This window comes from Ambystoma mexicanum, chromosome 4q (assembly GCF_040938575.1).
Source record: "Ambystoma mexicanum isolate Mex_15411 chromosome 4q, UKY_AmexF1_1, whole genome shotgun sequence".
Classification (NCBI taxonomy): domain Eukaryota; kingdom Metazoa; phylum Chordata; class Amphibia; order Caudata; family Ambystomatidae; genus Ambystoma; species Ambystoma mexicanum.
The window spans coordinates 794,779,923-794,806,263 of NC_090928.1; the positions used below are offsets into that span (position 1 = coordinate 794,779,923).

At 45.2% G+C, this 26,341-nt stretch overlaps 1 protein-coding gene across 1 annotated transcript in view; it reads right to left on the reverse strand.

The window, feature by feature from the left end:
- PLEK (pleckstrin) overlaps positions 1–26,341 on the reverse strand; it is a 324,415-nt gene that overhangs the window by 106,197 nt on the left and 191,877 nt on the right. The window contains exon 5 of the mRNA XM_069608360.1: positions 1,032–1,216. Within this exon, the coding sequence (XP_069464461.1) occupies positions 1,032–1,216 (185 nt within the window). The remainder of the gene's footprint in view (positions 1–1,031; positions 1,217–26,341) is intronic.

The window sequence follows — 26,341 nt, forward strand, 5'->3', positions numbered from 1 at the left end:
CCCATTTGTGTTGGTGGCAATGTCTCTCATTTGGCACATCTGTGTTTGTGAGCAATATCTCGCATTTGGCCCATTTGTGTTGGTGGCAATGTCTCACATTTGGCCCATCTGTGTTAATGAGCAATATCTCACATTTGGCCCATTTGTGTTGGTGGGCAATGTCTCGCATTTGGCCCATCTAGTTTAATGAGCAATATCTCACAATTGGCCCATTTGTGTTGGTGGGCAATGTCTCGTATTTAGCCCATTTGTGTCAGTGAGCCAGGTCATGCATTTAGCCTATCTGTGTTAGGGAGCAGTATCTCGCATTTAGCCCATCTGTGTTGGTGGCAATGTCTCACATTTGCCCACCCTGTGTTAATGAGCAATATCTCACATTTGGCCCATTTGTGTTGGTGGGCAATGTCTCGCATTTGGCCCATCTGTGTTAATGAGCAATATCTCACATTTGGCCCATTTGTGTTGGTGGGCAATGTCTCGCATTTAGCCCATTTGTGTCAGTGAGCCAGGCCATGAATTTAGCCTATCTGTGTTAAGGAGCAGTATCTCACATTTAGCCCATTTGTGCTAGTGGGCCATGTGACGCACAGACAGATTGTGGGGCACAGGGAACAAATCACCCCTGGAGGACCCGTCGGAGTGTTTATTGCTGCACACCAGAATGTACGACAGGGGGAGGGATATGGGCTGCATTTAGTCAGAGCAGCGGGTGTAGGAAAAATACTGCCACTAACTAAGCCTACTAAAAACACACCCTTGTCCATACAGCTCTCAAACTCTGAGCTAAACACAACCATACCTCTAAAGCACAACAAACTGCATGCACTTCACAGCACCACAACGAAACAAAACACAATACGTAGCTGCCAACAGCACATCACAGCTCTCTTGCTCTTTTCCGTGCTCAGTCCTACTAACTTACTCACCTGCCTCCTTGTTTTACCGATCCGTCAGAGTGCCAAGAGACCGTGCAAGTGTCAACAGGGCGCAGTATAAGAACCTTTAACATAACATTCTATGTTTATACTCACAAAGTAATAGTAGGAGTCTGAGAGGTCGAGGAAGGTGGTCTCGGACAGTCCTTCTGCAGCGTTCTTGGAAGTGTCACCTGCAGGCTGGAGGTGACCTTCGTTCAGCAGGGCTGATGCTAACATCTGGCCTTCTTGGCGATTTCTGACAGTGTTGTTTGACATCAGCCAGTCAATCACACAGGAACCTCGTTATCAGAAAAATAAAAAGACATGCAATAAGTAACAGACAGAAACAGTATGTACATTGCACACATTCCTAAGACGCGACATATTTGTGGGAAATGCTGGCATACAAGCCTTAAAGCTGTTTCTCCTTGCCTTGCCTCTCTGCTTCTCCTACAATGTAATTAAAGAATGCAAGTACTAAAAGGCTGATTTTATGCTACATTATGTTAGGGTGTTTTATATAGCGCCAAGTGTCATGAAAATGGTTTTAATGAGATTTGAAGACACATAGACTGGCAAGTATAAATGAGGGCTCAGCATAGAAACGGGTATTTCGCCTTTTATTGAAGGTGAGATGCTGGGAAATGTGAGAAAGCATCTGTGGTAGGATTTCCCAGGCTCTAGCGGCACAAACAGGGAAAGCCATCATTTCTGGAGTTAGGCGATTGGCTTTCGGTCAGGAAATCTTTGCCACCGGAGTGGGCGAGCTGACACATAACCAACCAAGTTTGTAGTCACAAAGAAAAGGCCTTTGAAAAAGGCACGATGATTAAGAATTGTTGAAGTGAAATCATAATGCTTGCCTTGTATGTATCCATAATAAATAAAAACGACCAAGACCTATGGTGTACGACAGACTACTTGTATATAATTCTACAGTCACACCTACATTCTGCAAAAATATACATTTTATGTCAGATGTCAAATTCATACACGAAACAATATACAAAAATACATATAAACCCAGCTTCGAAATCAACCAGCTGTATGCTCTCAATATTACCAAACACTGTACTCTGTGCCAACTACACGTACAGAGATTCACACTACCTTCACATCACCTATTATCTTATATCACATAAACACAAAACCACAATAATATACATTCTGGCAACTCACAAATTGCATAAACATGACCCTAAATCACCACGACTATTTTAAACAACATACAACATACATCTGTTGGTGTTTTGTCACACCTCAGCCTATTTTACAATGTGTGTTTTTCTTTTCCATCTTTTAGTTGACACGTGTTTCAGCCGGTTAATGAGCCATTATGCTGCTCCCATTAGTTCCGGCCTTCATCAGGATGAAGGAGCGGACGATTACTGCACCGCTCTGTTTATTATCTTATGTTCCTGTGTGTATGAAAGAGCATACATTCACATTTTTGTTCCAAGTTCTCTGTCGTGACATATTATTTACACTTCAGAATACATTATATGGCATTTCTTTCCTTTTGCACTTCATGCGAAAAACAAGTACCTATTACATCCACGTCATCACATTTCCACCACTTGTAGGGGGTAACTAGACCACAGCAATTATTACGTGAGGCACCTGGTGAAAAACACAAGGAGAAAGAAACCCATGATGGGTTTTTACTTCCTATCTGCCGTGACACCTGACTTCAAACTCCTCACCTTATTTCTTGCTCCCTTGTGGCCTAAATTTGGAATGAGTAAAAATACTAATAGCAGCATACTGACCAAGACGCTTCACTCGGGCCATGTGCTCGGGTCGGTGCACCGTTTCCTATTAGAATGGCCCAGCTTTCTAGCCATTATCGGTGAAAAAAGACTGCCACAGAAATGTTTAAAAGCCACATAGAAATCCTTTCCAAAAAAAAACTTCACTAGTTACAGGGATCAGGGTACAAAGGGCAACAATCCCTGCTGGCTGAATATTAATAGTAAACCACCTAATATCGCCAAAACATTTATACTGCACTTTATACTGCACTAGGGAAAGGAGAAAGGGGAGTTCAGGAGCAGTGTATGGGGATGGCATGGCAACCTGCCAATGCTTGGCGATGAAATGGCCGCAGCACCAGCTGGACCTTGTTTTTTCATGCTTTAATGAGTCCCTGAAGACGGAATCGCGTTGTTTCTGTTTTGTGCCAGTTTGTGAGAGCTAGTGCTGAGTGCTCTTGCATTATGGAGCTGCCCATAGATTCAAGAATTTAGCAGTTGGTGTGTCCAGAAGGCACTCATTTGTGAAGGCATCCCCCCACCACTCTTCAAGCTCAGGGTTGGCCGTGACAGCAGGGGGGGCGTGGAAGGCCGCGTTGGGAAGTTTCCTGTGATGTTAGCCACAATTCACTCAGCTAGAACTCGGAAATCGTGAGCGGTGGGACTCCTTGCCATATGGCAATGTTTATTGGCATGGCCCAGGGAGACATCTCCCTCGCAGCGCTCCGGCTTCTGTGCAGTCTTGTTCTCTGTTCCCGTCGGCGGCCGGGCAGATTCATTGCTCTCCCTGGCACGCTTAGCCGCTACTTCTGCTTATGTCACTGTCCAGTGTCCTCGTCCTTGTCCAGCCTCACCCCTGATCTCGTTGCCTCCCTGTGCATCGACCTCCAGCTCCTGCCCCCTCCTGCTCCCTTTTGGATCTGCTGTAGCATGTGTGTAGTCTTTGACACCTGGGCCCCGAATGTCTCACCATGTTGTAACAGTTCCTGATGTGGCCAATAACCACGCTACATACGGGGATATGTTTTCTCTTTTCCACTCAGCACATTTTCCAGGACATTTAACATTATACAGCTAAGCATTTCAAAATGAAATGCTTATTGTATTTGTTTTCTTAAATGTGTGTATGCATAAAATACTTCAGGTGAAATGATGGATCAGTGAAATGTCTACGCACCACTCCCCCTCCTCATAAGAAACCCCACTGTTTATCTCGCCGGCTCTGCTCTGCAGTGCTGTATGTGTCATGTGGCCCTTTCCACGTGATGTTGTTGACGGGTGAATTGGTAATGTTGTCTTCATTCGAGGCGTGTTTTCGGCTTGGGCTTTAGCCACTACTCTGTTCCTTCAAAGTCGAGGAATGCTGAGACGGCTGGAAATTCCCGCGACAACTTGTTTTGAGAGTTTGAAAAACACACCGACTCTTACGCAGTTGTTTTTTCCAAAGCGCGCCTGATACTTTGGTAAAGCAGCTTCTGCCGTCTGCTTCCACCTGCCTAATTCTCCTGGACTCCACGTAATGGTGTTACCTGATGAGGTGGGAAAGGGAAAAGTAGGGGTTGAGGCGCAAGTTATCTACTTTTAGGCTTGGCTCTTGCCAGAGCACAGAAAGGCGTGATCTTGTGAAGATGCACGTCGCATCTCTTCACGACTTTTATTGATTAAGCCGTGTTAAGCCAAGGTTCACTGCAGGCCTGTAAATAACATTGTAATGAAAGCTCTGAATGCAGGCTCCATGACTAGGCTATTGTTGAGAGGCGTTCACTGGCAGTGCTTCATTTTTAAGAAAAGCAGTGCCGGGCCCAATTTCTTCTAGCGCGCTTGTGACACTGCGGGCGAGCAATTCCCCACCATTGCTGCCACCACTCACATCTGCTCCCCACAGTACCGACGCATTTGGGGTTAAACTACAGCTTGCTCCTACTCATTGGGGTTGATTAATACTCTGGCTATCATTACTTCATAATCAATCTGATTCTGAGACAATAAGTGCCAGGGTTCAGAAATAAGTGCAGGGGCTGAGCCCTGGGGAACACCCTCACAAATTAAGCGCTAGCTGGGCACCACCAAGATAACTAGCTGTCAGAGCTTGCTTTGCTATCTTGCTGGCCAAGACGCAGGGCCCGATTCAGGGAATATTTGCCTGGTTCAAAGTAAATTTGCACTGCTGAAAATTGACTGTGCACTGCTGTTACAAACCCTGATTCATGGAACTGTGCGCAGTGTATTTTTGCAGTGCAAAGTCAACGCATAGTAATTTTTGCAGCTCAAAATGACTCTTCCCGGACTTTGCAAAGCAGAAATACACTTTGCACTGTGCCATGAATCAGGGTTTGTGTCAGTAGTGCAAAGTCACTTTTCAGCAGTGCAAAGTCACTTTGAACCGGGCAAATATTCCATGAATCGGGGCCCACGATGTATTGCCACATTTTATCAAATTGTTCTGCATGCTGTGACAAGGTTTTAAAGAGGGGTAGTGAATTGGCAGGAAAGCACATTTTTAGTGAAAAATATTTAGGGCTTTTTTGGAAAGTTGTGGCTGAACTCAAAGGTGCTTTACCATTGGCTGAATGGTTTTGGAAGTGATACTCTTTCAATGTCACTGAGGACCTTCTGCTCTTTTTGGCCAGCTCTCTAAACGGTGCTACCAGTGTTCTGCCCAGAATTAAAGGTTGTTGATGGGCCAGATCTAGGCCATGGACATACTAGGGGCCCATCTATTTTACCACAAGCTTCGGGTTACCAAAATACCACGTGGCCTGACTGCTAGAGGTTGGTGTTGGCAAAATGCCACATTACTGAGGGTGGCAAAATCCTTGCACTGGCTCTAGTATGTTGGCGTAGATTACAACATGGCAGGGAATGTATAATGCATGGGAGACGACAATGTCCATACTAAGACGTTGTCCCCACTGTAGGCTAACTCCGGAACTACAACTGACCTGTAATCTGGATTTCTGCCACTGTGTGAGGTTCCTGAAACACTGGTGGCATTTTCTCCATTATAGATGCTGAAAAACAGACCTACTCCCATTGACACACAGGTCGATATGGAAGGCCTCAAAGCCAGACCACCCAGAGCCACTGTAGGGTGTTAAGGATGTGGGCACTGCTCCATCTCCATCTGGCATAAGTCACCAAAAATCACTGAAACATTGGTACTGTACAAGAGAAAGGAGAAATTGGGAGCAGTGTATGTTGGCATGGCAACTTGCCGATGCTTGGTGATGAAATGACAGAAGCACCAGCTGCGACTTGTTTTTTCATGTGCTTCTGCCATTCAACGTGCTTTAAAGAGTTCCTCAAGATGGAATCGCGTTGTTTCTTTTTTGCGGCACATGTGGAAGTCAGTGCTGCACGCCCTTGCATTATACAACTGCCCATAGATGGCGCTGCTCTGAATTGACAATTTTCCTGCGCTCTAAGCCTCTACAGCTTGGGCCGTAGCTGTGCTGTGAGCATAGGTTCATCTACCCCCCCCCCCCCCCCGCTTTTTGGCCTGCACCACACAGCGACTTTAGGAATATTTTGAGCCTGTAGAGAGCCAGTATTTTTCCTAATGGATTGGTTTTGGTGTGAAATTGGGCTAATAGTTACATTAATGAGTGGCTACAGCCCATTGATGTTGTTACGCTGTCTCGTCGTAGATCATCAGATTAACCGCTGCAGGGAGATGCAGAGAGGTCCCCCATTATAACTAACAGGTAGTTGCAGCCACTTAAAGATGGCGGCCGGTAGAATGGGACAACAGCACTATGCTCGCTACCCTGTGCAAGCAACCATATGATGTACAAGACGTCTGCCGGACCTTTAAACTCTAGGTTTCCGAGCCGCGTTCTCCTACGACAGGCAGGCAGGCAGGAGGCATCTAGCAGCTGAGCAGAGAGAGCGGGAGCCGGCTTTTGCTGCTCATAAGGAAACAAACAAATCAGGTACATAGTACGTGACTGGGGGAGCGAGCAGACCATATTATGGATTTTGGCTGAGTGCAGGCTGTGAAATCTGTACAGACAACATTGGGGAGTGATTGAGGTGCCTGCCATGTGTTTTGTCCCGAGGTAGCCGGCCACACATGGCGGGGCGTTGAAGTGCTAGAGTAGAAGTGCCGTCATTGAAAGAATAGGAGTGCTGAGAGAGTCGCAAATATTGCGGGCCCCTTTGGGCCTTTTTACAGGTAGGAGGGGGGCTTCAGTGCTGGTGCCTGTGTCATTCATTCTAGAATGTGTTTCAAGACCCGAGTACAGGGAATTATTAGATTCATCTATGGGTGAACGAAGGTCTTGAAAAAGAGATGCCACCAGTAAGATCTCACAATCAGCACTGAAACTGGCTGCAAGACACAGGTTGACTGCATCAATGAAGACAGGTGTATGTTCAAACCAGCTCATCCTAACGAGTTGTACTGAGGAAAACATAACATTCTGAGGATTTGGCTTTAAGTTGATCCCTTCCTTTCTTCTCTCTACTAGCCTCACATATCTCATTACCTCTCTGAACCTTTGTTGAACATAGTGTCCTTATGTTGCTCTCTGCTGGGAAAACTCTCCTTTCTCCTTATTTCCTCTCCCTTTCACCTCCTTTTATGCTTGAGTTTCCTTTTACAAGCACAATTTGCAACATATTTTGCCCAAAATACTCACTCTTGGGTACTACTGAAGTGGTCTGTCGAAAAAGGAATGAGTTGCCATTTCGACTATGAATGGCTTCTTCCATTGCTCTATTGCCCATCTCATTCTGTTGCACACCTGCACTCCTTATCACATCCTCCTTGAAAACTTTGCACTTTTCACTTTGCACCCTGGTGCCTATAAATGCATAATGCAAAGAACACCAGTAAATGCCAAAACTATTGGCATTGCTAATCCTTGCTTTGCCAGTGTTCGGACACATCCAGGTTATCTGTGTTTAATTTCACATGGCTACCAAACAAGAAAGGAACTGAGAGGTTCATTAGGGAGCTAGTTACAGTCAAATCTTCCTTGGGATTATTCTTTGAGGGTCATTGGTGCAACATCCCTGAAGTTGTCCATTGGCTGCTAATTTCAGTAGTTTCATAGGCTATAGAAAATCCCCCTCATCTTCAAAGAGCTGCACTCGCAGGATACAGAGCAGCTTCTTAAAGTTGATGGTTTATGGTGGATATTTCCAGCAGTGTCAGAGCCAGGTCTTACAGAAATTCGAATGAAAGTAGCCACTGAGATGTCCAGGTAAGTGATTTTAAGAGTTGGCTGCCCATGGGTCAAAAGGGAGAACTCACAACAATGGGCCTCATTCTAAGTGTGCCGGTCCGGGAACAACAGTTCCAGTAAGCTTACCGGCACAGTTGTTTCCGGACCGGCACGCTACAACTCTGCGGGTGCAGGTGTGTGCCCATCTGCCCCGGCAGGTCAGATCTGCCAGGCGGGACGGCACCTGCCTGCAGAGTTTTCACGGCAGCCCCGGCACTATTAGCAACAGTGCCAGTGCTCCTGTGTCCCCATTCCCATAGAGTGCTATGGGAATGGGGACCAACGAAATTACTGGTACCTGACTTCCCGGCAGCTCGACTTGGAAAAGCCTGGTGGCACGGGGAAGTCAGGCAACTGTAATTTATTATGGGTCCGGCAGCAAACCACCATTAGCACGGGCAGGGTTACTGTCGGACCCGTAATGATGCCCAATGTCTTAAACACCAGTGAATGCAGGCTTTGAATAGGACAAGGCGAAAATACGCAAATAAGGAAAACTCCCAGGAGTAACTTCCAAGGATAATGCGTGGAAGTATATTTACCAGTGGAGGCAGTGCACGAGGTGGCATGGCCAGCCTTTAGATTACACAGGCCTCTGAGGCTGGAGTGCAGGCTGAAGACCGACAGCCATGGACCCTCGGCTAAGTGTGGCACAGGCATGAAACTCCTGAAGTTGCAGTATCTGAGCGAATACAAATTCCTCATGGACCTGGGCTGTCATTCACACACCCTAGAACCAGTGTCCCTTTCAAGGTACCTAGAGGCATTTGTGAATAATATCTGATTCCTGCGTCCAGACTAACGTAACTGTATTGTTACTAAGTAATACCCGATTATTGTTTCTACCTTTATCACAAAGCTTTGCAGTCTTTTGAGAAGCTTAACATATGGTAGTCTGAAGTATCTACCTTAACAGGAGACCATTTTAAGGGAAGAGACACTGGTGAGAGGAAAAGGTTAGGAGGGGCGAGCAATGGAAGGGGAGGCAGTTGGTAGGAACAATAAAGAGAAGGTCAACTCCAATGTGGCTCTGGGTGTTTATGGGCTGAATGTGAAGCTGGATGCAATGAGAGATGAGAGGCAAGGAGTACATGAAACAACTGGTGACGAGGCAGCGGTTTGGGACACATGCTCCCCGAGGGCGACGTACAACCAAGGCAACATGTCTGTAACGCAACACAGCAATCCTCCAATGCTGAAAGTAAGGCAGACCACCTGTTCCATGGCTGATTCAGAGCGTACACTGACGATAAGGGCAATCCGCCCATTAAACAGCAATCTGCTGGGTGAAGGCAATTCGCTCTCACCAGAAGAGATGGGTGAATCCAACGGGAGGAAGAAAAGGGAATACCTAATACCACCACTGGTAAGGAAGGACACCCACCTTACACAGTGATCTGCAGGACGAGCAGAAACCGGCAATTCGCTGCCTATAGGATCACAGATATAAACTGCAGTTCCCATCGCAGGCACCGCCGCCCATCGGAGAGCGGCAATCTGTGGCATCAACACCTGCCTCCTCGACATCCTGGTAGCACAGGGAGCAGAGTAGCATCCTTTGCCCCACCACACACTATGCACAAGTGGTGGAAGTGCTTGGCAGGAGAAGGGCCTCTGGCACGTGGGCTCCTGGAGGAAAGGATAGCAAAGGCAAGGACAAGCCAAGATACCCAGGTAAGACACAACAGTAACAGACCGAGAGGGCCCCCAAGAGGCCATGGGCTCACAACTGACTGAAATACTCCCACACAGGAACTCCACAGAAAGAAGCAAAAGACCAGAACCCGGCCACGCACAGGAAAAGGCCTACATCCAAATAGGAGAAGACACCACCACATTTCTACAAACGTGCAAGAAGACTACTGGTGTTACCCATAGAAGGAAGGGGAATCCACGACCTGAGAACGATGGAAAGGGAAGTGGGTATTGAGGAACGGTCCCATATGACATACATGCCAAGAGCAGCATTCCTGAAAGGACCGCAACCATTCCAGCTGCAGCCGCAGCAGGACAAAGGACCCAGATGGGTAGAGTGCCTGGATGAGTTCTCTGACTTCATGAAAGCAATGGGGGACAGCGATTCACCACCACCCCTGGACATATTTACTCACATCGCAGGGAAAGAAGTGAAAAGAATAATGAAAACCGTTCCGATTCAGGAGATATCAAGGTATGCACAGGCCATCCCATCACTAAATAAAAAGCTAGTAGCACAGCCAAACATAGACTTTGAACGACACACCTTTAACAAACGCACCCAACTGCCTCGTGGGGCGGTGGATGAGTATATCATAAGATTGTAAAAGAAAAAAGTACACTGCAAATTTGACAAATTCTCGGATGAGGAAGCGATACCTTTGAGGTTGGTAGAGGGCTGACGAGATAGTAGAGCTGTCCCGTATCCATGAAAGAGTGGAAACCCAAGCAACTACTATTAAAAATCCAAAAGAAAGTGATAGGGTCGCAGCAATGCACGCAGGACGCTCCAGAACACCACACGGACATCATGGCAGGGACATGACGCCTCATCAATACACAACACAATAGAGCACGGGTGAACGCAGGTGCTAGAGGTGTGGTGGGTCTTTCCCACACAGGGGACCGTGCCTGGCAATGGGGCAATGGTGCATGAGAAGTGGACGGCAGAATCACATCCAGGAAGTTTGTCGGGAAGGAGTCCTCCACCCACCAATGCTAGCACCACGTGAACAAAGAAGAATGGTCCGAGAGCTGGGGGAGCTACACTGCCAAGAGTATGGAACACAAGAAGCTCCGCTGGATGGATACTGCAGAGAGTATGTGAGGTTGCCAGGAGAACGAGTAGGGGATGGAGAGGCCTGGCAGTAGAGGATACCGACACCCACAAGTGCCAGGGAATGACTGCACACTCACAAGAGCAGTTTGCGGATAAGTGGGGGGAAGATGTCATGTTGTAGCCTGAACGATCCACCTTAGAAGGAGATGACCTTGAGGGAAGAGACACTGGTGGGAGAAAAAGGGAAGGAGGGGAAAGCTACGATAGGGGAGGCTGTTAGTTGGAGAGAGAAATAAGGAGCTCAACTCCAATATGGCTCCATGTGTTTATGGTCCAAATGAGAAGCTGGATGCATGGAGAGATGAGAGGCCAGAGGTAAACGAAACAAAGCTCACAAAGCAATAGCTGCTTCTGACGGGCCATTTTCAGTGCACTGCGTCACAGAGCACTCCTGAACCTGCCACCTTCCCCTCCATTACAGTTCATACCAAACAGCATTCCACATGTGATCTGTCAAATCGAAAGCGTTTTTTCTCTTTTCCTAGCACCTACATATGATATTTGGCCTTAGCAAAACAAATCTTTTCAGCATTTCTGCCTCCCAAAGGAGCTATCTCGCAGCACTGTGGGCCAGATTCCTCAAACTGCTTTTGGCGCAAAGTGATGAAATGCACTAGCACATCTCATCACTTGCGTCAAAAAAGCAGCAGCTCACTTCACAAATGGACTCCGGCGTTCATTCCCCTTTGAGCACGTGCATAAATAAGGGGGCGGTTCTGTGCAATTAAAAGGGCATCCCAAATTCACAGACATAACGTGCTTTTAAATGCCCTGAAATTAGGGTAATCTTCCTGCACCTGTGAGGACAGGCGTAGGGGACGGTGCAAATCATGACATGTTAATTTCTGACCGTGGCATTAATTTTTTCAAAAGTACAACATCCGCGGTTTAAACTGTGGCTATCACAATTGCATTTCCATCCCCCAAACAGGTCCGAATTCATGACGACCAAAAAGTGCACACGATAAATGCAGACTTTAAAATAGCAGTCTATGAAAACACATAGAACCATATCTCTTATGAGATTACCGTATTTTTATTTGTGAGAAGTTTTATAAAGCACAATACCTTCACAGTATAGGCATCTTGGCGTTATAGAAAGAGGACGTCCTTACAGTGCAAGGACCTGGGCCAGTGCAATTTGTTGAAGATGAGTCATTAAATGCAGTGAACAAAAATGTTTTTAAAGATTTCCTGAAAGGCATAGGATTTTCAATATATCTAATTGAGTTAAGCAGGTTGTTCCATAGCTTAGATGCCTTTACACTAAAAGGCTCACCTCCAAAACTTCTTTTGCGGCCTCTGGGTATAATAAGAGTAAAGGATTCCTGGGATCTCAAAGGTCGAGATGGTTGATCATCATTGTATTCTTTCAAGAAGTTTGGCATAGTGACCATGAACGATTGTATGAGCAAGGCATATGCTTTTGAATATTAGACTCTGTCTTATTGGCTTTTCAGTGCAGACGGTGCAGACCTGCGATTACATGATTACACTTTTTCAGTTCAAGCAGAAATCTGGTAGCTGAATTCTGCACTTGTGTCAGTCTGGTTATACAGTTTGGATTATGCCCTAGCTAGACACTATTTGCATAGTCCAATTGAGAGGAGGTGAATGCATTCAGAACAGTCACTTTGTGATGAAATGAGAGATGAGGCAAGAGTTTCTTTAGTCTATGAAGTTGATAAAAACAGGTTTTTGTCACTGATTAAATTTGTTGTTATAAAGATAAATTCAAGGTCACATGAGAAGAACATGATGGGCAATCAGCTCAGGGGCAACGTGCTCGCGTTGGAAGCAAGATGACACGAAGCAACACAGGTTCGATGCCCGGGATCGTGCTTAGAAACCTGTGGGCATTAAGTGCATTATAAATAACCTATCATATCATCATCATCAATCGCCAAATGTTTCTAGCCACAAAAGATTGTTCCAGGATGAAAGGGAGAACTTTAGAGCCAGACCTTTCCCGTTTAGCTGTATTGATATTAGGGTCATTTTGATCCAGGCAAAAGGCAGTTCCTAAGATATTTTGCAGCAATGTCTTCAAACAGATTAATCAAAAGCTGAGAATCATCTACATAGTTCAGAAAATTAGCTCCAAATATGATATTTATTAGCCATTCCTAGCATAACATCTGCCATTCTAGCATATCTTAAAGGTCAATATCGGTCTGCAATTAATAGGGTCACTTCTTAAATATTGGGATTACCACTGATCGCTTACAGGAAGGGTGCATAGATCCCTGTGACTTATTAATGGTCATTGAAAAGGCTAAACGTATAGGTAACTGTCTTCTTTTGAATTTGAAAGGCATATTTGTATCAGATGGACTGGGAGGTATGTGTAGAACAAGAACAGTATCCAAGTTCCATTGATTACACAGGCCTCTATGATGTGTCTTTGTAGAAGCGTAATTATCAAACTTGTTCCACTGCAGAGTCCCTGTGGTGGCATAAGATTGCGTAGCAGCATAGTTATGGCACCTACTTTCAGGTTTAGCTCGTGAGGAGGCATTAGTACTACAGCGTTTCACATTTTGGAGGCTGAAAATTGAGCTAGTAATTAACTGTTCATTGACACTGGAACAGCTGTGCCCTGTGTGAGAGAAGTGGGGGGTGGAAAGAAGGAACTTGAAATTATTCTGAATGTTTGAGATAATGGAAGGTGAAGTTGACTGCATAGAACCGTGCTCATTCTGTTTGTTAGAATGATAGCTGTTGTTGAATTGGAAGGGCCCACATAGATGTGCTTTGCCATTTGGAGAGCACAGGGAAACCTAACACTGATAAATTGCATCAGCTGAGTACAGAAACATACCTATCATTTTGTATATATAGATTAGAGGGATCACATACAAGTTAAAAAGCTGCAGTGATATGTAGCAATTATTTATTCAAGGTGCTGATATTATCTATTGTAACTACTTGGGAGTGATTAGTTAGGAAAGAGCTGAACCATTTCAATACCTGTCCTTGAATGCTGTGGCATTCGAGATGGGAGGGAAGAGTTTGGTGTTAATCCATATCAAATGGCCCTGATAAGTCCAGGTGCAATAGAGCACCTGGACCGCCGCTGTCCACTTCCCCCCTTTAGCTTATCGAGCATTGTGGTATTAAATATTTCCATGCTGTACTGAAAGCCGGTTTCTGCTTAATCAATGAGTTGGTTCTTTAAAACAAAAGATGAATGTTGTGCAATATAGTTCTAGTTGTTTGTCAAAACTGCTATTTGAGATATCGTTTGGGAGCTATTCAGCTTTGTTGGGTCTAGTGTTGTCTTTTTAAGGAGGGGACAAACTAGTCATTCTTTCCATCGGTTTAGGACTTCACCAGATGTTAAAAAAAGAGTAAAGACAAAAAAAAAAAAAAAGAGTAAAGACATAGATTATCTCTTAGAAATAGAATGGCACAACAGTTTTAGGTATTTTCAGGGGAAAAATATGCTTAGGAGAGGCTGAACAGTTTGCGTTGCCTAGTATGGTAAAAAGAATGTTTCGACTCAAAGGGTTGTAGGTCTCAAGAGGGTTCATTGCGGTCAGGAGATCACTTCAATTGCTATCAGTCGAAGATTGAGCCTGTGTGACGTTCAGAGTCAGGTTGTCCATAATTGAACAAATCTTATTAAAGAAATGTTCAGAAAGAGCTTGATTTAACTGTTGTGAAACAGTTAATGATGTAGTTGAGACTGCAAAGCTGGTGAAATCATCCTAAAAGAGACATTTGAGGCGTTATCCAATTTGTGAGAGAGGTCAAACAAGTTTGCTTTTATTATATATACTTGTAAAAGTGAAATAGTTTCTTGAAGGCTATTTGTTCTTGTACTTCATAATAAGTGTGCAATATGGTTGATCGCGTAGTTGTCGACATATGTTATCAACTTCTGGAGTAGGCAAATGCTTCCTGTTTATAAATTACCTTTTTACAAACATTGCGGTGGTGCTTACTTATCTAATAGTTCCCTTAAATTGTTATCCAATTCATAAAGATAACTTAGCCTCATGAGGCGAGGCACTGGCAGTATGTGCACTCATACTTATTGTGTCATTCATGTTTGCTTATATACCTGAAGAAGGCCCCTGAGGAGAGGCTTTACCGGGGTGCGTTTTCAAGATATTCCCTCATGCTTGTGACCCTTTGCGTGGTCTTGAACCTGATGTGCTATGCTATTGCACTTACTGTAACTTCCCATGTAACTAGTGCCCAGATGCCTAAAAGCTTGGTGCGCTGCCATAAATGCAAAAATAAAATAAAAATACAAATAAAAGACAAGAATGAATGTCTCGGTCAAAAGGAAGTGGACTCAAGTGTCTATGGTTAAAAATTGCTTCTCCAGAAAATTTGCTCGAGGCAAGTCCCCGTTATCTAATCACTCCATAGACATTTCTTAGAACTGGTAAGGAAAAAAGAATGCCAAAGTGGTTGGTCCAAGGCCCTATTAATGTATCCGATACATAAATGTCCGGGCAGGATACAAATATTTCCAACATATGTGCAACTACATGTGTAGGGGCTGAGACCATTTTCGGAAGCCAAGATCATCTAGGCAATCACGGAGATAGATTTTATCAGAACTGGTAGTATCATCCAACCAGGAATTGTAATAGCCCATCTCTAATAATGGAATATGAGTTACCACAATCTCTGCCACCACTTCCAAAAGGTTGTCCGCACAATGTTGCGTAATTTCTGGCATGAGATGGGTGAGAAAGATGGAAACTTTAGTGCTATTGTTAGCAACTAGATGGATTAGCAACGATTCAAGGAGAGCAGGTGCTCCAGGTTTCGCTAGAATTAGTCTGCAGTGGTAAATGATAGCAACAGCACCGCCAATGTGATTAACACAGGGCAAGTAGACATCTTGTAATATAATGGAATAAGATTATTTTAGATACAGTTTTTGTGTCAGATAGCCAGGTTTCTGCTAAGGAGACCATGTCCAGTTTATAATGCAAATCAAATCGTGGATTACCTGGGGATTTTCACTGCTGAGCGAGCCTTCAATAAAAGCCATTTTAGGTGAGTGGAACTGGCATATTTCAAAAAGGAAAAGTTGTGATTAATTAGTTTTGCAGCATGGAGGTGTTGAACTAAGTAGTTCTGTATTAGTGGAATGCTATATTATAAGTTTTCTGTTTTTCACTTACCGGTGGTACGCTCCTGTAATTGATAACTGGAGGAGAAACCTGATAAAATATCTAGAAGTGAGTTACCGTCTTCTCCTCTGATGATCTATCCTGCATAACTAGGCCTAGGGCTAGGTCTCAGCCTCGGGCTAATTGGGGTGAGGATGGGTGCAGATGGGCTTAATTTAGGTGGACCATGTGTGTGCCAGCAGCGCAGTCATCGTGGGTGTCTGCGGCGCAGATTCCTGTGGTCCATTTTGTATGCTCTCTAATGGGCGTGCGGCAGAGCAGCGTAGTGAAAACAAAAAACGGACATTCTGCTTTGTACGTAATTCAAAAGAAAGTCGGTCAAGCTACACAGATCGTATTATTAGAGTATGAATTTAGTGTAAGAGGCTATGACCGTATGTACTGCCATGGGAATTCATCATATTCGTCAGGAATCCTACAGCCTGTTCTCATGGGTCTTATTTGTCTACTGGTCGGTTGCTCCTCCATTCCCCAGCATTATTAGTTGTTGACCTCTAGTAACGAGGTCCAGAGATGGGAGGTCACCCATTCTCAGGCTGAGAGCTTCGATTTCGCTGACGTTTCTCTGTGGAGCTGTTTTGTGAGAGGTGAGTATTTCTGTTCGCCTAGTTTATCAGATGAGACTGGCTTTCCACCGGGGCATGCATTCTACAGATAAGTGACTTGTTATGTCAATTAGTAAAACTATAGTGAGGCACTCTGTTGAAATAATGTCAAATTTTCCATCATAGCCACACTGGTATGAGTCTGTTTAAAGAAACTCGGGAGCAAAGTCACAATTTAAATAAAATTATTAGTATTTGTCTATTTAACTAAACAATATTTTCTTCAGTTTTGTAATGAGAAGCAAATGCACAAAAACTGTAAACTGTTATATTTGTGAAAGTCGTGATAAATAAGCAGAAAACTGGGAGTTGGTGTGAAGGAAGTGGTGCAACATTATCAAACCGTAAACTGCTGCTGCATCTAGCAGCAAAACTGAACAACTGCTGCATTTCTATCCAGTGAACCTCAGGGTCCACAGCTCCAGCATCAACTGCCTCAACCAACTGAGTTATATCAACAGGCACATGCAGAGAAAGGATGTGCCCCCCTTGTCAGACCGATTCCACAACCAGGTGAACAGGACGGGGCTAGAGTCAATCACCTATCAGGCGAGCCCCTGAAAGACCAGTTTGGCAGGGACAATCAGTCACATGTTTGGCTACGGCATCCTAAAGGCCTTTAGGATCTGGGCCAAAATGTCATAGGTCAGAATCACCTCTGCAAATACAGTAGAGCTGGAACGAGTTAGTCTTATGTCATTTGAGCCTCTGACCCGTCAGTACAGCTAAGAAAGAGTGAGCCACAAGCCATGCAGGTACCTCTGAAAGGCCTGTAGGCCTGAGGCAGAGTTCGAATAAGTAACAGGCACTCTTGAAAGGCCGGTAGAGCTGAGTGGAGTTAGTCACACATTAGGGTGCCCAATGTTCCGATCTGCATGTCACTGACAGTCACACTATGTTATTCAGTTATAGCCAATGGTATGCTTGATGGTGACGAGAGACATTGAAGTGGTTAAGGCTCACCTCACTGGTCAGAGCTCACTCATTTTGTTCTATCATTTCTCATGGTGTCACCCGCAGCAGAGCCACAAAGTAATTTCCTAATTTTCTGGAATCTGAGCTTGGTCACATAGCATATGAGGTTCGTGTTATGCTGTTTCATGTGATGGCATCATTATGCACATATTTCTATTTTTAAACTTGCACATTTCTACCACCTTTTGGTCACATAATGGTGGCAAGTATGTGTGAGATGACTTTCGGTCAGGCAAATTCAACCGGCTGCAGGTGCAATGTATTGGAGAAAAGGAATATCAGTACTGTTATGTTTCATGTTATTTATAGCGTGTGATATTCAGCACATAAGCAATATCGTTATATTGGCACTATTTAGTGATTACATCTACATAGACCCAGGCTGTGTGTTACTAAAAGTGATGTCAAACAGAAGAGTTTTTAACATTCTGCTGAAGGCGAGATGGTTTGACCCGATGCTCAGCTGTACAGGTAGTGACTACTGCCGTTTGGTACCTGTCAGAGAGAACCGTATCCCCCTGAATCTTTCTCTTTTATATCGAAGGACAGTAATGGTGTACCCCCCTTGAGAACAAACTGAACCTCGACGTTGATATCACAGAAACCATTGGACCTCATTGCCACTGGCAACTATCCTGGCAGCTGAATTCTGGAGGTATGGTGGTGTGGCCTTATGTCGCACACATGCACAGAACACACACGACACGAAGGCTCATATCTTCTTTATTCACCTCCTACAGGCTGCCTCGTTGTTACCCCCCCATACCTTTCCCTCTCCCATCGCTCGCCTGGGAGTCCTCTCCTTATGAAAGGAGCTTCTCCAGTTGGCTGCAACATCCCCCCCTTACTTATCACGGTAGTTTGTGGCCTACATCTGTTCAATGAGTTGGGGGGGCTTCCGGATGGTGTGCTCGGGCTGACCCAGTATGTCGAGGGCTTCCTCATTGGGCGCTCTCGGCAGGAGGTATGTCTCTCGGCGGGAGGTATGGGTGTATGTCCAGTTGTTTCATGTGGTGTGTTCCTGTAACTCATCAGCATTTGGGAGATGGCTTGAGTCATAGGCATCAGGTCTGCTGCTGACTTTTGACGTGTCCTTTTTATCGTGGCCATGAATCGCTCCACCATGCAGTTTTCCTGAGGCCATAGGGTAGTGATCCTTTGGTGGTAGAATCCTAGGTGTGCTGCACATTTCTTGAACTCCTGGCCCTGAAATGGCGGGCCATTGTCTGTTTTGACAACATTGGGGATACCCCATTCACTGAATAGCTTGTCTACTACCACCACTACATGGTGGAACGCTCTGGACGGGACGTGCTTGACGAGGGGGGCAGTCTCGAATATTCATCTTTGGTTACTAGTAGATGGCCTCCTTCTTCTAGAGGTCAATAAAAATCCATTGCCATCCTTTGCCATGGTCCATTGAGTAGTGGTGTGGGATGTATTGACCCACTTTTGCTTTGCTATGCTGCAGCACTGTGTTATGATGGTGCCAAAAAACAGCAAAATGGCCGCAAATCCCTTGTGCTTGCCAGAATCTCTGAAAATCGCGCTTTGCAACGCACAAAAAGATGGATACCCAATCTGCCACACATGTTGTCAGTGGTGGAACAGAGATCTCACTCCTGAAATATGTCACTGGACTCCACAACAATTGAACATGGAGTACAGAAGGAAAAAGCAGTGCCGGTACAGAACACCCTCAAATATCCAAAATTCTTGTTGGGTGCTACAATTCACTTAGTTTAAGAAATCATTGTGAATTTATAAGGTCCTGAAAAGCTGAAAGCATAAAGAAATTTCCACAGCAAAAGTGGCCTGTCTGTAAATCTGTCAAATCTCTGGGTGCAGTACCCTGGGCCGCCTGAATGACAGCTGTCAGGAGCCTGCCTGATTAAACTTTAACATGTATAAACTGAAATCAAATGTTTGCAATCTAAGAGGCCTGTTACAGATAGTAACCCATATTGTAATTGTTTTGATCCCATGGTTTAAAATCTTGAATGAGAATTTTAGCTGTGATTTCATACAATAAGTTTGTTTTAAGCTAAGGAAAAATTCAACAGAATTAACAGTTAAATTAAACTTGGCTGAAGCTACCAAACTGGAATAACAGGTTTCCTCACAGAAGGAAGCTCTTTCCCCCCCCCCCCCCCAGAGCAGGAAATCACACAAAAGCTCTAATTATGGGGTTGGGAAAGAACCTGGTCTACAGAGGCATGAGGAACAATGACCAGCTGCAACTAAGGAAATGTGAGGTGTGAGGACAGTCGTAAATGGCCTCTGCCAAGAGCAAGCAGGGAGGAGACTGCTCCTGGACTGCAGGGAGACAAAAAGAGGCAGACCCAAACAACCATCTGTGGCTGAACGTTAACAAAGAACATTTCTTTTAAAGACTTATAACTTGCCAGTTAAAATTGTGAAAAATATAAAAGTGACAGATTTGTGAATCTAAATTTTGGCTGCACGTTTCAAGAGGCGGCAAATCGTGTGACATTTTCTGGAAAGAAACGGCAAGAAATGTGATTTTACGCAAAATGTATTTCTGCTAGAAGTATGAAACTTTATACACTTATGCCCATTTTAAATGCGCACACTTGTAGAAATTTGCTTAAAAATTGGACATTGTGTTCCTGATGAAAAGGGCAACATTCTGTGAAAAGCAGAGACAAGATCCCACAGCTATGGGATTTTGAGAAGTAGCTGCTATGTAAAATATGTAATCTGTATATGTGATTGTTATAGAGGTTGCACATGCGTAAATATGGATTGTGCAAAAAAGTGGATTTTGTGTTCCAGGGGTTAGGGGTGGATTCTCAGCCTCATACAATCACACCATAAAGGTGACACTCTGTTTCTCTCCTCCTATCAAGGCAGAGAGTAGATTCTGACCCAATCACCTGTCAAAAGGGGCAAGCTTAGGCTAAACCAGCCCACACACCCCCCCTTTATGATCTGTTCATAGCATAAATAGACACAACTCACCACAAAAAAGGACAGACCGATTCACTCACTATCCCGATGCTGGTGGAGCACCCTGCTGCTGAACTCTACATCTTCCTTACTCCAGAAACTTGGCAAATCAGAAACCCATTGCATATCTGAACCATTTTCAGCTAGGCCACAAAATTTCAGATCGGAACCTCACAACCCTAAGTGGAAGCATCAAAATACAGCCGGGCTGCGCTGTACTGCTTGCCTGCTGAAAATAATTATCAGAACCAAGAATGTCAGATCCAATCCAGTCCTGTGTCATGCTGTGACCAGAGGGCCTTGCAGATCCAGTCCAGTCCGATGTGCCCAGCCGTCTTTCCTAAACCAGATCCTATCCCCTGACCAGAATTGACAAAACAGCTTTTAATTGCTTCCGACTTGAATTTTAAGATTTCAAATGTTTTCTTTGCATTAAATCATTGCTTGTGTTTGCATGCAGCTAGCCAAAGCAGCTCCCATAAGAATGTATAACAATTTAAAAAATGTAGACCATATTTAGTGTTTTTACCCAGTCCATTCTAAGATAACTTCAAAAGCCATTCTGACAGTGTGACAGTCAATTCCGTTATCTCTTGTGTTTGAAAGGGGGGAAGTGGGATTGATATTCTGTTTGTATTCTGCTTTCCTGAATACCTGCTCTCGCCTCCTATCTCTTTACATTGCCTATTTTGGGGTTTGAGGGGTGTGCAGGGGGAACCTTTAACCACAGTGCTATCCTATCTGAAACCACACCCAAGTATTATTTTCTGTGCTGAATTGTTTTCTCACGGTTACTCCTTGTGTATTAAAGAGATTATTCGCGTTACCTCACCCCATTCGTGAGTGTGGTGTACCTATTAAAACCTATTGTGATAAAAATTGAAATACATAAATCTTTTCCTTTGCAAACCAGCCTGATTCCTGGTTCAGTGTGACCGAAGGGGTTCCAGGAGAGGGGCGTGATATGAGTGGTATATCGTTCAGAATAAAGAACTTTTAGACAAAAATAAATAAGGATTTCAATTGTGCATTACATGCTAGGCATTTACTTAGGTGTATGCCGGATTGAAATCACTTACAGTGGGACCATTTGGAGTGGGCCTCGGGGGCCTGTTCGGTGTGGTCACTTGGCACGGCATGCAGTCCTTTAGTGTGTATTCCACTATTGAGTCTATGTATGGGAGCAACACTTGGTTCTGCAGGATCTTTTTTGTGTTGGCGATCTCCCTGTGGCCTTCATGTGCTATGATGACATGGGCTTTCCTGAGGCTCTTGGGGGCCACCAGCCTGTTGCCTCTCAGCAGTGTCCCCTGGTCTGTTTTCGCCAGTTCCCCTTGTATTCTTGCCATCCTCTGCAGGTCTCTCTTGTCCACCTCCCCATTCTCAAACCGTTCTGTGGTTAGGTGTCACCACCTATTGGAGTTTGTGAGCTGGATGGTCACCTCGGTGGTGGGGTCAGCCTTGCATTTTTCAGCAAACAGGTCCTTTGTGTTGGCTGGGGGAGGGCGTTGAGGGACAGGTACACAATGTATGCTTCAGCCTCCAGTTGCATGTCATTCTCTGGCGTGTTGTCTGGGTGTCGTGACAGATAGTCTGCCAGATTGGCCTCTCCGCCAGGTTTGTGAACGATGGTGTAGCTGTATTCTTGTAGGCAAATACCCCACTGTTCTATATGTGGTGGCATCTTTATCCTGGGGTTCCCAAATAGGGATTGGAGTGCCTGCTGGTTTGTTATAATGTTATAAGAACAAAAGTCCCCCCGATGACGAAGTGGTGAAACGTCTCGCATGCCTAGACCACAGCGAGGCTTTCGCGTTCAGCCTGGGAATAGGCTTGCTCCATGGTGGTGAGAGCTCTGCTGGTGTATGCTACTATGCGTCTGGCAGATTTTCCGGCAGGGTCCGTCTGGGCTAGGATGGCGCCTAGTCCGACTGGACTGGCGTCAACTGTGATTTCAGTGTCCCAACTGGGGTTGAAGTCCACCAGCTGGCGGTCATTTCGCAATTCGTGCTTGATTGCTTCGAAGGCTGCTTGGCAGTCTTTGTCCCATATGAAGAGGGTGTCTTTCTTAAGGAGCAGCTGGAGCGGGCTAGTTAAGGTTGCATAGTGTGGCAGGTATGGAGCACAGTATCCTGCCATTCGGAGGAATGATCGCAGTTCCGTTATGTCCGTTGGGGACTCTAGATTCACAATGGCATTGATCTTGTCGGGGTCTGCTCTTATTCCTTGATCAGAAAATATGTGTCCAAAGAAGGACAGACTGCGCTTATTGGCAGAGCATTTTGGGCCATTTAGGGTGAGGCCGTTGTCGCTCAGGATGGTGCAAACGTGACGGCGCATCGTCATGCTGATCTTGGGAGGTGCCAATACCAAGATGTCATTGCTGTAATTGAATGTGTTTGTGACTGGTGTTATGAGTCGGTGTTTGTTTCTTGGAATATCTCAGCTGCTGAGGATATACCGAAGTTAAGCCGCTTGTAACGGAACAGACCTTCATGAGTGGTGATGGGTCTGGAGGCCGTGTCAATGACCAGTTGATGATCGCTCCGGTTCAAGTTTCACTTAAAGAATCTAGTGGCCTCATTGAGTCTGACGAGCATGTCCTCGATGTTGGGCCCAGGGTATCTCTCCCTTAGAATAGCAGTATTTGGAACCCGCATGTCAACGCACAGGCGTAGGCGCCTGTCGGACTTGGGTACCACCTGTGGGATACATGTACTGCCCAGCAGAACTCCCCTACACCACCAAACCACATCTCAGCAGTCAGCAGCAGAATGGCTGTGCTGGCACTGTTGAGCACTATCGCCTTGCCTTAAAACTGTTGCAGTCACCAAAATAATGGCTGCGCTGTCTTACCAGCCACACATGAGGCGAGATGAAACACCAAATACCCCGAGAATTGTTGCCAGTATTTTCTTCAGTGGCTCCAGAGAAAAGTTAATTTGCACCAAAAAGAAAAGAATTCAAAGGCAGCACTTCTAGGCTGCCAGCCCAAAGCTTTTCACTAACAAAGGAAAATTCTGCCTTTTAAAATGACTGCACCCTGGTGCCCTTTTTCATCTGTTCAACAGTACACAGTTCTGATCCAGTGCGGCCCAGCTAGGTCCATTCATATTCAGGTTGTGCTCCAGCAAAAGGGGGCATTTCTCATTGAATGGCTGTGTCAGGCAAGATCTGTGAAATAACAAAGAACTTCACTCCAAGCCGTGAAAAGAAAAATGCTTTACTTTGCAACAAAATATCACAGCTAAATTCTTCATAAGAAGCCCTCTCTCTCTTAGATGTCAGTTTCAAAGGATCCTTGTGTGGAATAGATGATTCTTGTGTAGTAGAAATTGAACTATGGCCATGGAAATGCTCAGAATAAAGATACCAGGAAAAGCCACATTTCAAAGTGACATCTCAGCAGAATTAACCCACGTGTAAAATGTGCTTTTGACAAACAAGAAAATGCTGTTTAAAAGTGAAATGTTGAATTAAGGCCCTGTCCCTGCTTAGAAATGTGAGGGGATGGGGGTGGGGGTTTGTAAACATATATGGGATATTTAATTCCAACAGATTTGCTTTCTGGTTCAGAAAAAAATAATAAATAAATGCATTTACTGTGCTGAAGCCACAGAACAGGCTTTTCCTGGCCGGGCTTCAAAGGACATTTGCTTCCTGGTAAGAGGATCTGCATCCCTTCCAGTGGACCAGCCCCCAAGGCATGTGAATAGACAATGGTGGTGGATCTTGCACCTTGTCCTCCAGCTTGGGAGAATGGATTTCTGGGACACATAGGTGTGTCTTTTTTTAGCAGCACCTCCCCTCAAACTCAAACTGGAGAGCTTCAAAGGCAACTCCATGGCAACACAGGGCTAGGGCTGACAGTTGGCTGTGGGTTGGAAGAAAATGCCCTTATTTGGAAGATAAAAGCCAGCCCATCTGGGGCAAAAGACTATTTTATTTAATAAACTTTCAGACTTTTATTTCTGCAACCAGACAACACACCAATGCGAATGTTTAACAGTTTAAATGCTATTTTTGTATCATTAAAACAAGACATAGTAGTTGTCCCGAGTATGTAGGGAACATAAACAGCAGAAAAATGGAAATCATGGGGAAAGTGTACATGGTGCAACTTTAAAATTTAATGCAATCACGCTCTGTGATAATAGGTACACATATATAAAATTGTAGAATTTTAGGTGAAATATTTCCCACTGAAAAGTGAGAAAGATTATTAGGAGGGCAAAATGACAAAGTACAGACTTGGGATTCGGAATGCCATGCTCTGTGTGAAATGTGTCATTTGCCTATGTGATTTTGAAAAATGCCACAACTGTAAAATTTTGCAATTTATGTCATAACTGATTTTTGGCAGAAATGACTGTGGGAGGGCATGGCCAATTAGAGCTCACACCATAAAACTGATGTCATGTCCTTGAAGCCCAACCGGTTGACAGGAAGGCGGTAACAGTAAACCCTGACCAATCCAGTTGTTAGAGGCATGTCAGGCCAAAGGCCTGCCCCCATTGTAAATCATGTGATGTCACCCACCTTATAAAAGGGGGAGACTCAGATAGACAAAGGACAGACTCTTCTGAATTGTCCAGCTTCTGCGCATCCCGAAATCCAGACATTCCAGATTCACCCTGCAAGATTCCAAGCTCCACTGCCAGGAAAGTGTAACGCTCACCTGATTCCCACAGAGACGCTGACCCGAACTGGACTGCTACCGTTTCTTCTATCGTGAGGCGCAGGGCCCGGAAGATGCTCTGGATGGGGCCTCCGAATTTGGATTGCCTGGTTTGTAGAGTAAGTTTTCTGCAGGTGGAAGAAAAGGGATTGATTAACAGCTGGGGTGGATATGTGTTCCCACCAATCTCCCGTTTCTCACTCTTCTTGACCCCCAACTTGGTTTCTGCGAGCTCTCACCTTAGGTATTGTAAAGATGAGCTCTCCATCCTGCTTCAGGTGCAGGGGTGCGTAGAATCCAGTTACGTCACTGGATGGGAAATAGTTGCGGACACTGTGTCCTTCGTTTCTCCTACGGTAGCCGTAGGTATGAGTGTCTTTTCTCCACAGGAGCCAGGGCCCAGAAACCTAAAGCTGTTAAGTCTCTTGGTGAGTATTTGTTCTCTGTGCTTAGTTAGTGCTCACCATGTATTCCTCTTATGCAGGTGCTGGGATGTAGCTGGCGTCGTAGCCGCGGTGGAGGAAGGTAAGTGAAAGAAAAGCTACTGCTTACTTCTAATGATTGTCTTTTTCTGCTTACAGGTGCCGAGATGCTGCCGGCGACACAGCCGCTGTCGTGCGTGATGAGGCACGTAAGTAAGTGGAAGAAATGTGGCCGCTTTAGAGCGGGCACCTCTAATGACTGTCTTTTTCTGTTTTTCAGGTGCTGAGATGCTGCCGGCGTCGTGGCTGCGGTGGAGTTCGGCGAGGCCACGGATGGGTAAGGCAAGGCGGCGCAGCTGCGAGCGTTTGAGAGCGCTGCTAATCTTGTACCTTTCCTTTGCAGGATCGTCGGAGGTAGGATTGCTGAGGCCGGATTCCGGTAAGTAATTTCTAATGCTCGCCTTCTCTTTTCTTGTCTGTTTGCAGGTGTTCCGGGTGCTGGCGGGCGTGTCAGGAGCCAGGATGCAGGAGCCGACTCGGTGAGCGTCCTGCTGCTGATGCAGAATAACGCGAAGCACGTGTATTTCATCGAGCGTGGTTTAAATAGCAGAGAAGTGCTTCAGGTGTGTGTTCTTCCACCGGCCCCACCCAGGTAAGAAAAGAGTTCCTGAATAGAGGAAATAGTTCCTCCCAGCCCTGATGGCTGGGGACGTCAGCCAGACTGGATTGTTCTGGGTAAGTATGCAGCATGGTCTGCCTCAGGTAAGTCCACCCAAGCATTATTACACAGTTTATCAATATGAGCCCGGCGCCTATGGCGCCGG